The sequence below is a fragment of the Aotus nancymaae genome, unplaced genomic scaffold (genome assembly GCF_030222135.1).
Source record: "Aotus nancymaae isolate 86718 unplaced genomic scaffold, 86718_ANA_hifiasm-v0.15.2.pri h1tg000089l, whole genome shotgun sequence".
In the NCBI taxonomy this organism is placed as follows: Eukaryota; Metazoa; Chordata; class Mammalia; order Primates; family Aotidae; genus Aotus; species Aotus nancymaae.
In genome coordinates, this window is record NW_026988504.1 from 25,464,197 (window position 1) to 25,481,944 (window position 17,748).

The 17,748-nt window shown below is 40.7% G+C and overlaps 2 protein-coding genes across 2 annotated transcripts; both read right to left on the minus strand.

Annotated features, from left to right (window-relative positions):
- Positions 1–1,511: 1,511 nt before the first annotated feature.
- On the minus strand, positions 1,512–12,124 carry LOC135271683 (keratin-associated protein 9-6-like). Its single transcript, XM_064369429.1, has 3 exons — positions 12,058–12,124; positions 1,920–2,116; positions 1,512–1,856 (listed from the first exon to the last, which is right to left on the minus strand). Exons 1-3 carry the CDS (start codon positions 12,122–12,124, stop codon positions 1,512–1,514), a joined length of 609 nt encoding a protein of 202 aa, XP_064225499.1.
- Positions 12,125–13,672: 1,548 nt separating this feature from the next.
- LOC105710582 (keratin-associated protein 9-2) lies at positions 13,673–14,662 on the minus strand. Its single transcript, XM_064369430.1, has 2 exons — positions 14,268–14,662; positions 13,673–14,204 (listed from the first exon to the last, which is right to left on the minus strand). The coding sequence occupies exons 1-2, from the start codon at positions 14,660–14,662 to the stop codon at positions 13,673–13,675; spliced, it is 927 nt and encodes a 308-aa protein (XP_064225500.1).
- Between the last annotated feature and the right edge of the window lie 3,086 nt (positions 14,663–17,748).

Sequence of the window (17,748 nt, forward strand, 5' to 3'; positions counted from 1 at the left end):
ATAAAATGTTTACATGATCCACAAGGGCTCTGAAAACAAGTTGTTAATCTTAAGATGTAACTATTGGTTAGGGGAATGAATTTGGGAAGAGCTTTGTTAGTAGAAAATGATCTGCGAATGCATGGAATTGGTGTGTCTACTGTCAGAGAACAACGTAAACCGCACCTCTTCCCGGTGCTAAGTCCTTAGTACAAATTCTTCTTTATAGTAATCAGTAAATGTGACAGCACCACAGCTTCAATCAGAAACCCCGGGCCTAGACCCGATTCTGTCCATCCTTAGCTACATGGCATGACGCAGGTCACTTTACTCATCTTGGTTCTGTCCAAGTTTGAGGCTGTCATGTGACTTAGATGAGATAATGTATGTGAGATGCAAAACAATCATAGAAACAATACAAAGCATAATACAGGAGGCACGATATAAAGGCTTTATTAGGAAATAAACAAGCAATGCTCCTTTCAGCTAGGAAGATAATACAGAGTTGTCATGGAAGAGTCACAGAAATTTGTATTATATTGAAACAAAATGATATTTATCATTGTAAAGATCTAATAAGGGCTGGGTGTGGTGGCTTATGCCTATAATCCCAGCACTTTGGGAGGCCAAGGTGGGCGGATCACCTGAGATCCGGAGTTTGAGACCAGCCTGGCCAACATGGTAAAACCCCATCTCTACTAAAAATACAAAAAATCAGCCAGGTATGGTGGCAGGCACCGGTAATCTCAGCTACTCAGGAGGCTGAGGCAGGAGAATCACTTGAACCTGGGAGGCGGAGGTTGCAGTGAGCCGAGATTGCGCCATTGCACTCCACCCTGGGCAATAAGAGTGAAATTCCGTTTCAAAAAGAAAAAAAAGATCTAATAAGACAGATATGAGAGTTTTCTTTTTCTTTTTAGAAATATTCCTAGGGTAAAAAAACAGATCATTTTGTCAAAGCTCAGACCATAAATCCAGGTCAATAACAGATGAAGCTGACCAGCAGCTGGCTCAATGAAGAGAATATTGGAGTGAAAAAGATTGCACTCATTAAGCAACCTCATAAATCTGATAACAGGAAGATGACTGACAGTTTACTGACAGCATATATGTTATCAGCAGAGGAGGTAGAGTGAGTTTGCCACAGAAATGGATATCTGGGCCCTGCATGGTGGCTTACTCCTGTAATCCTAGCACTTTGGGAGGCCAAGGTGGGTGGATCACCTGAGGTTGGGAGTTCGAGACCAGCCTGACAAATATGGAGAAACCCTGTCACTACTAAAAATACAAAATTAGCTGGGCGTGATGGCACATGCCTGTAATCCCAGCTACTCAGGATGCTGAGGCAGGAGAATCACTTCAACCCGGGAGGTGGAGGTTGCGGTGAGCTGAGATCATGCCATTGCACTCTAGCCTGGGCAACAAGAGTGAAACTCCGTCTCAAAAAAAAAGAAAGAAACAAAGAGATGGATATCTGGCTGTTCTGATGATGGAAGTTTGTATTATGCAGGTAGTGATCTGTGGCAAGTTGATCAATAACTATAGGGCTGGCAGTCCCTAGACACACAGCAGGCTGGGCGGCAGCAGGGCTGGCAGCAGCTGGATCCACAGCTCTGGTCTAGGCAATCAGGCAAGAAGACACACGTGGGGTAGTAGCAGGTTCTCCTGCAGTACATGGGTGCACAGGAGCTGGGTTGGCAGCAGCTGGACCCACTGCCAGTTTGGCCATAACAGCTGGAGCTGCAGTAGGTGGGCTGGCAGCAGGGTGTGCTGCAGCAGCTGATCACACAGGCTGGTTGGCAGCAGGTGGTCCTGCAGCAGGTGATCACACAGCAGGCTGGGCAGCAGGAGGGCTGGCAGCAGCTGGATCCACAACACTGGTTTAGGCAGTCAGGCAGGTAGACACACGTCAGGTGGTAGCAGGTTATCCAGCAGTAGACAGGTGTACAGCAGCTAGGTTGGCAGCAGGATGTGTTGCAGCAACTGGGGCAGCAGCAAGGCTGGCAGCAGCTGGACATGCGGCAGATGGGTTGGCAGCAGGTGGTCCTGCAGCAAGTCACAGGCTGGCAGCAAGGGCAACAGCAGTGGGTAATGGTGTCAGGGGTGGAGAGTGGGTTCCTGTTCAGAGGTGAGTTTCCTAGAGTTTGATAACCCTATTCAATCTGAACCTTTTAGACATGGTACCCCAAAGTTTGGGCCAATGAGCAGAACTTGTCTTTGATATTGTTTATGTGAATTTCTCTAGTCCATTGGGAAATGTTCCAGAGAGGAAGTTGTCTCTTCAACACTGTGAATTTTCTTTGAGTAATTCATTTGTTTGCTTTTTTAATTGACAAATAACCATCAGAACTATTTGCCTGAACTGAGAAATGAATCATTCTCCCTATCAGTTAAGCACTGATCCTCATTTTAAAAGCTGAGTACAGTATTTGGTCATCTAACAGATTCTATGTAGCTTGCTGAGATGTCAGGACCATTGTTAGTCACCATCTATTTTTCCTTATTGCTGTTTACTTTGGGAAGCACCTCTGAAATAGGAATGATGTTGAATCATGGTGATGACTTAAAAACCAAGTTTAGGGAGGCTTCTGATGCCACCTGCAATGTAGAAGCTGGCATAAGATTTATCTTCCTGCTATAAACAATAATAAAAGCTTTGTAAATATGTGAAACAACTGTTTGCAGATATTAGATAACAATCAGCTTTGGGTTATGGTTCTTGAAGGAAGATACATGCGGTTAAAAAAAAAAAAAGAAACACATGTGTTTGTATATTTTCAAAATTGCAATGCCAGAAGAAATAGAGTCCATATAGGGAGCAAGAAGAGACAGACAGGCATTGAAGGAGTTTATCACAATTACTTCTCTCAGTCTGAAATGTGATTTTGGATGGTTAAATTTTCTAAATCTTGACCCAGGTAAAATTATCAATTATTCCTTTTAAAATAATACTATTTTTGTCTTGGTCAGGAGGTATTTATCTACCTAAAAATAAAAAATATTCACATACATTATCTAGTTACGGTTTTAAGATTTTTTTTGGCCTTCAAGCTATTAATACATCTGGAATTGATTTTTTTCGTACATGATAAGTCATCAGAATCCAAGTTCATCTTTTCCATGTAGATACTTTTTACCAGCTTTGATTATGGAACATTCTCAGCTTTATTGCTGGATATGTTCTCATTTTCATCCAGAATATTATTTATTTGTGTCTTCTTTAAATATCTTGATCAATCTTGTCAGTGGCTTATCATTTATTAGTATTTTTGTTTTTTAGAAAAAGAAACAAATTTTGGCTTTGTTCATATTCTCTGTGATATCTTTGTTAACTAGTTCATCAATTTACATCTTATGCTTTTTGGCTGTTTTTCTTATTCACTAAGATGTACACTTAGTTCATTTATTGTTAGGTTTTATTCTTGTTTAATATTTAAATATTAAAGACTACTTAAAGTGTATACATTTTATCACAGACCATTTTTATAGCACCCCACAAGTCTTGATATGTAATATTTTCATTATAATCCAGTGACAGTTTTTTTCCCTTACATTGTAGATTCTTCTGTTTTGGTCTTCCAAGTCAGTATATCCTCTGTAGTTTACCCCACTCATTGTGTACTTTAATGACTATGTGCTCTGTTATTACTTTCGTATCTAATATTATGCTTGGTTGTGTCTCCTCCCCATCATACCTGTTTATTTTTATTAATTTTTCATTTTTGAAATAATTTCACGCACTTAGAAAGTTGTAAACATAGTACAAAGGATTCCCATATGCCTTCACTGGATTCCTCAAGTGTTAACGTTTTACCATGCTTCTTTAACATTATTTCTACACATATAGGTGTTACTACTGTTGGTTTTTAAGAGTAAGTTGCAGCTAGAATTTCCTTTTATCACTAAATTCCACTTTATCCCTATGTACTTCAGTGTGTGTTTCTTTGGTCACAGCCCAATGATTAAAACTAAAATCTTAACACCGATGCAGGATACTGTCTCGTTGGTTCTTACTCATGTTGTGTTTTTTTTTCTCTGTATTTGTCTACATTGGTAATAGCTTCCCTTTTGTCAAAATGTATTTATTATGTTTCGTTAAAACCCAGTTGAAGATTTGCTGACCGGGAAGATGGAGTGGATATACGTTTCCACATTCTTCCTCCTAAGTCCAACTACAAATTCTGGATATTATACATAAAGCAAACACAAGAGAACTGAAAGGTGGAGTGAAGAAAGCAGCCAGGCTAGAAAGATCAGGACTTAAGGAACAAGAAGTCTGGGTTTTCTTTTTGCTGCAAGTACTCTAGACATGGAGCCTGAGAAGCCTGCAACTCTGAAACTCTAATGGATGCACACACACACACACACACACACAGTTCACACTGTTCTAATAAAAACCTCTTTCTACCTAAAGGGTCAGAAAAGAGGTGGCTTAGCAAGAAGAAAAAATTTAAATGCTAACTGCTCTGCTCCAGAAGCAACTATGGCTTCACTGCCAATCACCCCAGTAAAAACCAGGTGGGGACTAGACTTCCGTCCCTGAGAAGCTGTAATGAGTTTCCCTAACACTCCCACTGGGATAGTGAAAGAGAAGGCCAAGTAGGGCTGTGAAACTTTAATCTCTGCCAGCCAGTAATGACCTCCATCCACAACAGACATAGACACAGAGTGTCAGTGGAGACCATGTGGAGGGCCAGAGCTCTCAGCTCTGCTCAGCCGTAATGAGGTGCTTCCCCACCTTGAAGCCAGCACAGGGTGAACAGGGGAACTGATCTACTTTCATGTGACAGTAATGAGGCAGCCTCTATTCCCCATTCTCTTGCTAGAACAATGTAGCCAGCCAAAACAAAAGATTACATAAAATCCAGAGTTTCATAACATAATACAAATAGGGCCAGGTACTAATAAAAAATCACTTAACATATAAAAACCAGGAGATATGTAACTGGATGAAAAAGACAATCAGTAAATGCCAATGTTGAGATGCCAGATATGTTACAATTATCTGACAAAGATTTTAAAGCAATCATGATAAAAATAAATCAATGAGGCTAGGCACGGTGGCTCACACCTGTAATCCCAGCACTTTGGGAGGCTGAGGCAGGTGGATCATGAGGTCAAGAGATAAAGACTATCCTGGCCAACATGGTGAAACCCCGTCTCTACTAAAAATACAAAAATTGGCCAGCGTGGTGGCACACGCCTGTAATCCCAGCTACTCTGGAGGCTGAGGCAGGAGAATCGCTTGAACCCGGGAGGTGGAGGTTGCAGTGGGCCGAGATCGCACCATTGCACTCAAGGCTGGTGACAGGGCAAGACTTCGTCTAAAAAAAAAAAAAAAAGTCAATAAACAAAACATAGAGTGTATGTTTAAAATATACTTTAAACAAATGAAAGAGTAGAAAGTATCAAAAAGAAATAAAAGATATAATAAATAACTATATTGAATATCCATATGTAAATTTTGGAACTAAAAAATGCGATAACCAAAATAAAAATCTCAGTTGATGGCTCAACAGTAGAATAAAAAGAAAAGTATCAGTGAACTAGCAAATAGAACATTAGAAAATGTCCGACCAAACAACAGAGAAAATATACTGAAGAAAAGTTAAAAATTTAACAGAGCTTAAGGGACCTGTGGGACTAAAACGAACGATGTAATATTCATCTCCCCAGAGTCCTAGAAGGAAAGATGAAAAAGGGCAGGGCTGAAAAAGTATTCAAAAGCAACATAGTTGAAAATCTCCCCAATTTAGCAAGAGACATAAACCTACAAATTCAACAAGGTGAGAAAATCCCAAATAGGATAAGCTCAAAGAGATTTGTGCAAACACACATAGTAGTTAACTTATGAAAAGTAAAGATAAAGTTGTAAATGCAATCAGAGAAAGAAACACCTTACCTTTAGGGGAAAACAATTAAAATTGCAGTGGATTTCTCATTATTTTTTTAAGTGTTGAAAGAAAAGAACTGTAAGCACAGAATCTTTTACCCGGTGAAAATATACTTCAGGAATGAAACATTCTCAGGAGAAAGAAAACAAAGAGAATTTGTTGCCAGCAGAGTTATTCTAAAATATAGCTAAAGGAAATTCTATAAACAGAAAGGAAATGATAAAATAAGGACCTTGGAACATCAGAAAGGAAGAAAAATCACAGCAAGTAAAAATATGGGTAAATATGGTAAGCTTTCCTTCTCCTCTTGTGTTTTCTAAATCATTTTCACTTTGACAGCTAAAGTGAAAATTATAACACTGAGTGGTTCTAAATAAATGTAGAGGAAATATTTAAGACATAAACAGAGTAAAGGGACATAAAAGAAGGTAAAGTTTCTATACCTCACTAGAACTGGTAAAAAAAAAAAATGACACTAGTAAATGGTGATAAGTTGTATATACATATAAAATAACATCTACAGAAACAAATTAAAAAGCTAAGGAAAGAGGTACCCTAAAAAACACTATAGATAAATCAAAATAGAGTTCTAAAAATGTTCAGTAAGCACACAGAAGACAATAAAAATAGAGTAACAAAAAAAACCAGAGCAAACATAAAACAAAAATACAAAATGGCAGACTTGTGCTCTAATATGAATAATTACATTAAATGTCAATGGTTTAAATAAACCACTTTAAAGACAGATTGACAGAGTGTGTTAAAAAATATGTACCAACCATATGCTGTCTAAAAGAAACTCATTTTAAACATAATGATATAGGCAGGTTGAAATTAAAAAGATGGAAATTAAAATAAAATGTCATTTACAATCTCTGTAAAACATACTTAGGTGTAAATTTAAAAAACATGTACAGGACTTATCACAGCAAAATTTAAAAAATAGATATCAATAAAATTCTCCCAAAATGTGTATAGAAAGACAAAAGAACTAGAATAGCTAAAACAATTTCAAAGAATAATGTGAAAGGAATCAATCTATTTAATTTCAAGATTTATGATGTAGCTACAGTAATCAAGGCTGTGTGATACTGGGGGAGGAATGGACAGCTAAATGAAGGGATTAAAAAGAAGAACCTAGAAATAGACCTAAACAAATACAGTTGATGGGCTTGAACTGCACAGTTCCACTTATATGTGGATTTTCTGCTTCTGCCACTAATGAGACAGCAAGACCAACCCCTCCTGTTCCTCCTCCTCCTCAGCCTACTCCACATGAAGACAACCAGGATGAACACTTTTATGGTGATCCACTTCCACTTAATAAACAGTAAATATATTTTCTCCTTCTTAAAATTTTCTTAATAGCATTTTCTTTTCTTCAGCTTACTTTATTATAAAAATACAATATATAATACATACAACATACAAAATATGTGTTAATTGACTGTTCATTTTATTGGTAAGTCTTCCAGTCAACAGTAGGGTATAAGTAGTTAAGTTTTAGGGAAGTCAAAAGTTACATGCAGATTTCTAGCTGTGTGGAGGTTTGCTGCTCCTAACCCTTGCATTGTTTAAGGGTTGACTGTATCCCTAACCATTTTTTTTTGAAACAGAGTTTCGCTCTTGTTACTCAGGCTGGAGTGCAACGGCGCGATCTCGGCTCACCGCAACCTCCGCCTCCTGGGTTCAGGCCATTCTCCTGCCTCTGCCTCCTGAGTAGCTGGGATTACAGGCACGCGCCACCATGCCCAGCTAATTTTTTGTATTTTTAGTAGAGACGGGGTTTCACTATGTTGACCAGGATGGTCTCGATCTCTTGACCTCGTGATCCACCCGCCTCGGCCTCCCAAAGTGCTGGGATTACAGGCATGAGCCACCGCGCCCGGACCCCAACCAAGTTTTGATAAATGTACATCAACAATTCAATGGAGGAAAGCTATCTCTTTAAACAAATTGTTCTAGAGCAATTAGACATGTAGAGGGGAAAAAACCCTAAAAATTAACTCAAAATGAATTACAAACTTAAATATAAAATGTAAAATTATAAAACTTTTAGAAAAAAATAGAAGAAAATCTTTAGCACGTAATATCCAAGAGTTCTTAGGTAGCACCGAAAACATGATCCATTAAAGAAAAATTAATAAATTGATTTTTAAAAATTATGTTCTGGCTAGATGTGGTGGCTCACACCTGTAATCCTAGCACTTTGGGAAGCCAAGGCGGGCAGATCATGAGGTCAGGAGTTTGAGGCCAACATGGTGAAACACTGTCTCTACTAAAAGTAAAATAATAAAAAAAAAAATAGCCAGGCATGGTGGGTGGGTGGGGGTGCTCCTGTAATCCCAGCTACTAGGGAGGCTGAGGCAGGAGAATCACTTGAAACCGGAAGGCGGAGGTTGCAGCGAGCCAGAGATCGTGCCACTGCACTTCAGCCTGGGTGAAAGAACAAAACTCCATCTAAAAAGAAAAAATTATGTTCTGCAAAAGAACAGAGGATGAAAAGACAAGCTACAAACTATACATGATACATATTTGCAAATCACGTATTTGACAAAGGACTAGTATCCAGAATATATAACTTTGAAAACGGAACAGTTAGAAAACAAACAGTAAAAGTACAGCATGAGCAAAAGACATGAAGAAATATTTCATGGAAGAAGATACACAGATGACAAATAAGCATGTGAAAAGATGTTCAATGTCATTAGCCCTTAGGGAAATGCAAACTAAAAGCACGCTCAGCTAGCACACCTATCAGAACGGCTGAAATAAATGCTAGTGAGTGTGCAAAGAAACAAAAACATTTATACATATAAAATGGTGTAGACACTCTGGAAAACAGTTGATGCTGTTGCTTAAAAATTCAACATGCTGGCCAGGCAAGGTGGCTCATGCCTGTAATCCCAGCACTTTGGAATCCGAGGCAGGCAGATCACTTGAGGTCAGGGATTCGAGATCAGCCTGGTCAACATGGTGAAACACCATCTCTACTAAAAATACAAAAAATTAGCTGGGCATGGTGGTGCATGCCTGCAATCCCAGCTACTTGGGAGGCTGAGGTGGGAGAATCTTTGGAACCCGGGAGGTGGAGGTTGCAGTGAGCCCAGATCGTGCCACTGCACTCCAGCCTAGGTGACAGAGTGGGACTCTGTAAAAAAAATAATTAAACATGCAATTACCATACAACTCAGTAATTGTACTTGTTCACACAAAACTTTGTACATGAATGTTTATGGCTGCTTTGTAATGGTTTGAAACAGGAAGCGACCCAGAAGTCCTTCAACACGTGGTCAAACAAACTGTGGTAGATACATATCAGAGAATACTTCTCAGCAACAAAAAGGAAAAACTGTTCAACAATCTGTTTCAATTTTCAGGTAATTATGCTCTGTTGATAAAACCCATCTCAAAATGTTAAGTACTGTGTGATTCCTTTTACATAACATCCTTGGTTGCCAGGTGTTAAGAAGGGAGTGGGTGTGGGAGGGAGGTGAGTGTGGCTATAAAAGAACAATGGAAAGAGATCGTTGTGGTGACAGAAATGTGTTGTACCTCGGCTATGTCAATATCAGCATCATACGCTGGTGATGATGTTTTTCTACAGTTTTGGAGGATGTTACTATTGGGGAAAATTGGACAAAGAGTATATGGATTTCTTTTTTTTTCTTTTTTTTTTTTTTTTTGAGACAGAGTTTCGCTCTTGTTACCCAGGCTGGAGTGCAATGGCGCAATCTTGGCTCACCACAACCTCCGCCTCCTGGGTTCAGGCCATTCTCCTGCCTCAGCTTCCTGAGTAGCTAGGATTACAGGCACGTGCCACCATGCCCAGCTAATTTTTTGTATTTTTAGTAGAGACGGGGTTTCACCATGTTGACCAGGATGGTCTCGATCTCTTGACCTCGTGATCCACCCGCCTCGGCCTCCCAAAATGCTGGGATTACAGGTGTGAGCCACCGTGCCCGGCGGATTTCTTGTATCACGTCTTACAACTGCAAGCAAATCTCTATTCTTTTAAAATAAAAGTTTTAATTATAAATTCAATTTAAGACAAGAAGAAACCGTTGTTTTTTTTGTTTTGTTTTGTTTTGTTTTTTTTGAGACTGAATCTTGCCCTGTCGCCCAGACTGGAGTGCAGTGGCACAATCTCAGCTCACTGCAACCTCCACCTCCCTGGTTCAAGCAATTCCCCTACCTCAGCCTCCCAAGTAGCTAGGATTGCAGGTGCATGCCACCACGCCTGGCTAATTTTTTTGTGTTTTCAGTAGAGATGGGGTGGGGGTGTTCGCCATGTTGGCCAGACTGGTCTTGAATTCTTGATCTCAGATAATCCACCCATCTTGGCCTCCCAAAGTGCTGGAATTATAGGCATGAGCCACTGCACCCAGCTGAAATAGTTTTAAGAAGCATTTTATCTTTAAAAGGTAGAAGAACATGGGTTTTGGAGGTTGGTCAAACATCTGACCACTTCCACTGTTACCATGAGATCATGCATCAGATAGAGCTGAGCAGCTTCTTTTTTTAAAAAAAATTGTATTTCCATAAGTTTTTGGGGAACAGGTGGTATTTGGTTGCATGAGTATGTTCTTTAGTGGTGATTTGTGAGATTTTGGTGCACCCATCACCCAAGTAGTATATACTGAACCCAATTTGTAGTCTTTCATCCTTCACCCCCTCCCATGTTTTCCCCTGAGTCCCCAAAGACCATTGTATCATTCTTATGCCTTTGCATCCTCATAGCTTAGTTCCCACTTACAAGGTTTTAGGTTTGTTTTTCCATTCCTAAGTTACTTCAGTTAGAATAATAGTCTCCAATTTCACCCAGATTGCTGTGAGTGCCATTAATTAATTCATTTTAATGGCTGAGTAATATTCCATCATATATACAACCGTTTCTTTATCCACTCTTTGACTGATGGCTATCTGGGCTGGTTCCATATTTTTGCAATTGTGAATTGTGCTACTATAAACGTGTACATGCAAGTATCTTCTTCGTATAGTGAGTTCTTTTCCTCTAGGTAGATAACCGGTATTAGGATTGCTAGATTAAGTGGTAGTTCTTTTAGTTCTTTAAGGGATCTCCACACTGTTTTCCACAGTGCTTGTATTAGTTTGCATTCCTACCATAAGAAGCTTCTTAAATTAAAAAAAAAATCCTAACTTCCTAATGAATCTGGATTTATAGTATCTGTACTCCATTCTGAGGGGACTTCAGACGTTGGCGTGATTTAGAAAGGAAAGAAAAGTATATAATAATATATGTGTGTATCTCTTGTCTCCCAATTTTCTCCATTGATCTATATCTCTCATTTCACCAGTACTTCCCCCAAACAGCTTTGTTTTGGAAAGCAGAAAAATGTTGTGTTATTTGTGCAACACATGCACGTTGCTTTAACCCCCTCAACGCTGATTTCTTCAGCTTGAATGTGGAGCCACTAATACCTACCTTTTGGGATTGCATGGGAATGAGAGAGAGTATGGATGAAGCAACTACCTCAATACTTAGCGTATAGCAGGGTCTCAGTAAATGTCAGCAACTCACCCATTCATTCCCCCTGTTGGAAAGTTTAATAACCTGGCAGAGAATTCCAGATACATCCTCTAGGAAGATCCTACATCTGTCACATCTAGTGGTTAACTCACCAAAAGCACCTTTATGTCCTCTAAAGAAGGTGGCCACAGTCAAAACCTTTAAGTGTCATCCCAAAGCTGAATTAGCCCTTGTACTGCTGTGTCCCCTGGCGATTCTCTTTCTTACTCAGTTTCTCATCAGAATTTCCAGGTTCCTCCATCTGGGAACCAGCCTAATGCCCCTCTGGACTTTAAATAGTACATACTTTCTTCCCATTTTCTTCTTTCTACCGTTTCTCCCTTTTTTCTGCAAACTCTGATTTTGACTTCCTTTAGCATAATTGTCTTTATCTTCTTTGCCTCACAGAAGACAGGAAGTTATTTTCTTTCCTTTTATGGCCCAGAGATTATGATTAGATCAAAGGACATAAGTCCATTGCATGGTAACCTTAATTCTTAGGATTCTGTACAAATTTATCCTCCCTAAACAAAGTTCATGTTAGGAAACAAAATTGCCCCAAAGTTTGGGAACCCAGGAAGCATGGTCCAATCTTGTGTGCTTTGCAAAGGTAATTCTTAATCCTAATTTCTGTTAAGATGAATGAAATGATACCCAGATGCTCAACCATGACAGCAAAGAGGAGGTTCCTCTTGGTGAGGGTAGGGCCAGGAACACCCATGGTGCCCACACTAGTTGTTGGTGACAGATTCTTCAGTGGTGGATCAGAATCCAGAGATGTAAAGCTCTTTTCATGGACTAGAACTCTTTCTAAAAATCTTGTTTATTTTTATTTTTTATTTGACTTGAAGTTCTGGGATACATGTGCAGAATGTGCAGGTTTGTTACATAGGTATACATGTGCCATGGTGGTTTGCTGCACCTATCAACCCGTCGTCTAGGTTTTAAGCCCCGCATGCATTTATGTATTTGTCCTAATGTTCTCCCTCTCCTTGTCCCCAACCCTCGACAGGCCCCGGTGTGTGATGTTCCCCTTCCTGTGTCCATGTGTTCTCACTGATCAACTCCCACTTATGAGTGAGAACATGCATGTTTGGTTTTCTGTTTCTGTGTTAGTTTACTGAGAATGATGACTTCCAGTTTCATCCATGTTCCTGCAAAGAACATGATCGCATTCTTTTTTATGGCTGCATAGTATTCCATGTATATGTGCCACATTTACAGTAATTACAGTATTCCTGTGTATGTGCCACATTTTCCCTGTCCAGTCTATCATTGATGGACATTTGAGTTGGTTCCAAGTCTTTGCTATTGTAAATACTGCTGCAACAAGCATATGTGTGGAGGTGTTTTTATAGTAGAATGGTTTATAATCCTTCCGGTATATACCCAGTAATGGGATTGCTGGGTCAAATGGTATTTCTAGTTCTAGATCTTTGAGGAATAGCCACACTGTCTTCCACAGTGGTTAAACGAATTTACACTCCCACCAACAGTGTAAAAGCATTCCTAGAGTTCTTAAAGGTGTCTCTAATGGTAGTAGAGGGGGAGAGTATTTGCTTCACAGATAGAAAAGTGTGTGCTTGAGAAGTGACCTAGAATGTCTTCCCTCCCTGCACTCAATCATCACTGTTGCATACATCTGCAGAAAAATGTTTAAAAAAGCAAAAACTCAAAGGACCTGGTCATTGGACCTTCTGTTAATTGGTAGTTGTATGGCAAGTCATTTTCTCAGCACTAAAATGTTTGCTCTGTCTAACTTGTAGGTCATTGTGAGACTTGAACGAGATAATCAGTATAAAGCAGAACCCAAAGGTAAGGCTTCATAGAGGAACTGCTGCAAACAGACAAACAAATGAAACAAAATCATACCATAGAATGCAGGATAATATAAATTTTATTAGGAAAGAATAGGTAGGGAGACAATTAAAAGTGATCACAAAAGAGTTTAGTAATCTGGTAGAGGCTCCTAAATAAACTGCATATATCTAAAAGGATGATCATTATAGACAGTCAGATATGCAGTCATAAGAATTTGTTTTTAAGTTCCATAGGGTCAAAAGCTGATGATAACTTCCTGAGGCTGAGACCATGTATCCATGTCAATTAGGTGGAGCTGACTGACCACCATCTGGTACATTAATCCAGAGGAAATGAAGAAAAATAAAATTAAAGAGAAGTAGACTGTATACCTTCAGTAGAATCCCAAGCATGGTAGGAAGAAAATGGTCACAAAGTTCTGTGTCAGAATGTTGTTTCTCAGAAAAGCTTAGCTGGACTCATTGCAGGTTTGGCTACAGCAGCTGGACCCACTGCAGGCTGGCTGGCAACAGGGCGTGCTGCAGCAGCTGGTCACACAGGATGGTTGGCAGCAGGTGGGCTGGCAGCAGGTGGTTCTATAAGTGGTTTGACAGCATGTTGGGTGGCAGCAAGACTGGCAGCAGTTGGATCCACAGGTGGTCCTGCAGCAGGTGGTTTGACAGCAAGTTGGGCGGCAGCAAGATTGGCAGCAGCTTGTTTGGCCACAGCAGGTGGGCTGGCAGCAGGGCGTGCTGCAGCAGGAAGGCTGGCAGCAGCTGGTCACACAGGTGGGCTGGCAGCAGGTGGTCCTACAGCAGGTGTTTTGACGGCAAGTTGGGTGGCAGCATGGCTGACAGCAGCTGGACACACAGCAGGAGGGCTGGCAGCAGGGTGTGCTGCTGCAGGTGGTCACACAGGTGGGCTTCCAGCAGGTGGTCCTGCAGCAGGTGGTCTCACAGCAGGCTGGGCGGCAGCAGGGCTGGCAGCAGCTGGATCCACAGCTCTGGTTTAGGCAACCAGGCAGGCAGACACACGTGGGGTGGTAGCAGGTTCTCCTGCAGTACACAGGTGCACAGGAGCTGGTCTGGCCACAGCTGGACCCACAGCTGGTTTGGCCACAGCAGCTGGACCTGCAGCAAGTGGGCTGGCAGCAGGGTGTGCTGCAGCAGGAAAGCTGGCAGCAGCTGGTCACACAGGTGGGCTGGCAGCAGCTGGTCACACAGGTGGGCTGGCAGCAGCTGGTCACACAAGTGGGCTGGCAGCAGGTGGTCCTGCAGCAGGTGTTTTGACAGCAAGTTGGGCGGCAGCAAGGCTGGCAGCAGTTGGACACACAGCAGTTGGGCTGGCAGCAGGGTGTGCTGCTGCATGTGGTCACACAGGTGGGCTCCCAGCAGGTGGTCCTGCAGCAGGTGGTCCTGCAGCACGTAGGCTGGCAGCAAGGGGAACAGCAGTGGGTCATGGTATCAGGGGTGGAGGGTGGGTTCCTCTTCAGAGATGAGTTTCCCAGAATCTGATGACCCCCTCTAATCTGGATCTTTTATACACTGGTTCCCAAATTTGGGACCAATGAACAGAATTTTCCTGGTTATTATTTATGACATTATTCTTCATGACCTATAGGGAATTGCCCCGGGAGGAAGTGTTTCTTAAGGGTTATGAGTCTTCTGAAAATAAATGATTGTTCTACTTAATAATAGATAACCCATAAGAACTTATTTCCAGAAGGGAGAGAGGTGATCAACATCAATAGCATCATTTAACTATAAAGTATATATTTTTATTTATTTTTTTTATTGTTATTTTAGAGACAAGGTTTTGCTCTGTCACTCAGGCTGGTGTGCAGTGGTGCGATCATAGCTCATCGTGGCCTTGAACTCCTGGACTCAAGCGATTCTCTCACCTCAGCCTCCCAGAGTGATGAGATTACAGGAATGAGCCACTGTGCCTCCCCTGAATTGTCATCTTTAATACAGAGTTCATTGACTGATCCCTGACAACTGACACTAACTTGAAGAGGCCAGAACTATTGTCACCGCCTACGTTTTCCGTCCAGCACTAGAACATGTTGATTAATTCAAGGTGACAAATGTAAACCATATTTTAAAATATTTTGAGTTACAATTTATATTTTATGAAGTTTTTCATCTGTGTCACACAAACACAGATTCAGTGATGGTAATTCTAATAGTAACAGCAACACCACTTGAGTATCTCATTTCCTGCAACTAGGGACTGGGCTCAATTGTAATTGATACAATCTTTTCCATGCTGAGCTCCACATCTGTTGATGGCCCTGAGTACAAACATACCTGGGTACATGATGTTTACATTTAGTGGTGAAAAGAAAAGTTTAAAAGCAGTTAGTCTGACAACTAAAATATTTTGCTTTGAATCCGCAGTTTAAAAATACAAACACCATTGTGTGTTTTAAATGCAGGAACAAAAGGGACGAGAATGACTCCATCATGTGTATTCATGGGGAAAAGATAGAAAAAGTTGCATAATATTTTGGATGCTTAGCAATTTCCACATCTGACTAATCTTTGGAAATAGTCTCTTATTTTCACTGGCAACAAAATGGTCTTTTGATACAACCTGATTTGTTCTGACTAAAATTGTGGCTAGGAATTTCTGCCATCTCTGCTGCTGAGGCAACCTGACCTTAGGTGCAAAGGTGGACACAGCCCCTGTTTGCTGGTCCAGCATATGGGTAATGGCATTGCCAGTTCATCCTGTAAAGTGATCTGGTGCAGTTCATTGAGTCAGAATGAAGTTATAGTGAAAGAAGGGATGGTGTGGAGTATTTTTTGCTTGTGTCTCCATCCTGAGAATGGGTCTGGCAAGTAGTGGGAACCGAAACATGGTTATTGAACGAAGAACTGTACATTTACTAGACTTTTCTTTTTTTTTTTTTTTTGAGATGGAGTCTTACTCGCCTTACTCTGTTGCTCAGGCTGGAGTGCAGTGGCGTGATCTTGGTTCACTGCAACCTCTGCCTTCTGGGTTCTAGTGATCCCCCTGCCTCAGCCTGCTGAGTAGCTGGGATTGCAAGCATGTGCCACCACCCAAGGCCAACTTTTTGTATTTTTAGTAGAGATGGGCTTTCACCACGTTGGCCAGGCTGGTCTCAAACTCCTGACCTCAGGTGATTCACCACCTGCCTCAGACTTCCAAAGTGCTGGGATTACAGGCATGAGCCACTGCATCCAGCCCTAGCTTGAAAATTTGAACTAACAACCATTTATAATAGAACTGGAGAATTAGGACATTGGGTTGGAAAAGAAACAGAATGAGTAATTCTATTTTGAACAAGTTAAATTGGAAGCCACGTGCCTTAAATATGTTTTAGCTTCTTCATAATTTGCAAGTGTGCTATGCTGATTTCGTTACCAGCTATTTACCATAATGCACAAGGGTCTGATTTTTTTGGTATTAAATTTCCCACAGGAAATTAAATGGTTGGAACACAAAAGAATGATTTGTCCTATGCTCAGAATATCAAATAACACTCTGAAAAGAATACGAGAGAATGGATGAGACGATACTAAAACAAAAAAGGAAGAAAAATGGTGCCTTTAGGGATAACTAGCTGATTAAATGAAAATTATCTTTAAAAACCAAGGCTAACTGTCACAATGTCATGCTTCAGTCAGAATATCTGATAATTTCTCTTTAAGTAAGATAAACAATATCAAGAAAATAACCCAGGGCATGGTGATGGCAAGTCCTCAGCAGGGTAGAGCAGGAAGCTCGGAAGGAAGAAGGCTTATGAACTGTAGTACATTGTGTACTGAAAACCCACACCCAGAGACTCCACCGTGGTCAGCTCCTGCTGTGGCTCCTTCCGCTCCCACCAGAGGCGTGGTTAAGACCTCTGTCAAGAGATCTGCTGCTGTTCCAGCTTCTGCCAGACCCCATGCTGCAGGACCACTTGCTGTTGCCACAGCTTCTGTGGGTTCAGTTGCTACCATCCAGTCTGCTGCCAGACCACCAATCTCCTGTGGATCCTGGTGTTGAGTTTCATTCCTGACCACCAGCCTGAGTCAACCACCATGTTGAAAACATAGTCCTTTTAAGGAGAAGGGGTATCTCTAAGCTGTCTTCCCTGCCTTCAGACGGAGAGGGCTAACTAAGCAAACAAATGACCATAGAACCGTGGCTCAATTAGACCAGAATCCCAAGCCTATGATACCTGCACTTGCTTTGACCTTGATAGTGACTTCCTTACGATACATTAATTATGTTTGCAAAAATATTAATATTTTTGTTGTCATAGGCAGTTGGACCACATTCAAACTAAGTACAAAAAACCTGTTATAAATAGACAAGAAAATGTTAGAACCTCAATCATAGCAGAGACTTTAACACACTATTTCAAAAAAGGTCATTTGAAGAAGAAAAAATAAGGATATGGGGAATCTGAGTAAAATCATTATCTAGATGCAATGGATATATTTATGCCATCTTATGCCTAATAAATTTAATTTTCATATATACCCCCAAATAGTTATAAAATATGTCCATAAAAACATATTCTAAATATGT

Excerpts from the sequence above, each read along its gene's own strand:
- LOC135271683 (XM_064369429.1), bottom strand. The coding sequence starts at position 12,124 with ATGGGTGTTCCTGGCCCTACCCTCACCAAGAGGAACCTCCTCTTTGCT. Across the intron at positions 2,117-12,057 it reads TGTCATGGTTGAGCATCTGG|GAAACTCACCTCTGAACAGG; the intron begins GTATCATTTCAT and ends ATCAAACTCTAG. Across the intron at positions 1,857-1,919 it reads AACCTAGCTGCTGTACACCT|TGTTGTGGATCCAGCTGCTG; the intron begins GTCTACTGCTGG and ends TGCCTAAACCAG.
- LOC105710582 (XM_064369430.1), bottom strand. The coding sequence starts at position 14,662 with ATGACCCACTGCTGTTCCCCTTGCTGCCAGCCTACGTGCTGCAGGACC. Across the intron at positions 14,205-14,267 it reads ACCAGCTCCTGTGCACCTGT|CTGTGGATCCAGCTGCTGCC; the intron begins GTACTGCAGGAG and ends CCTAAACCAGAG.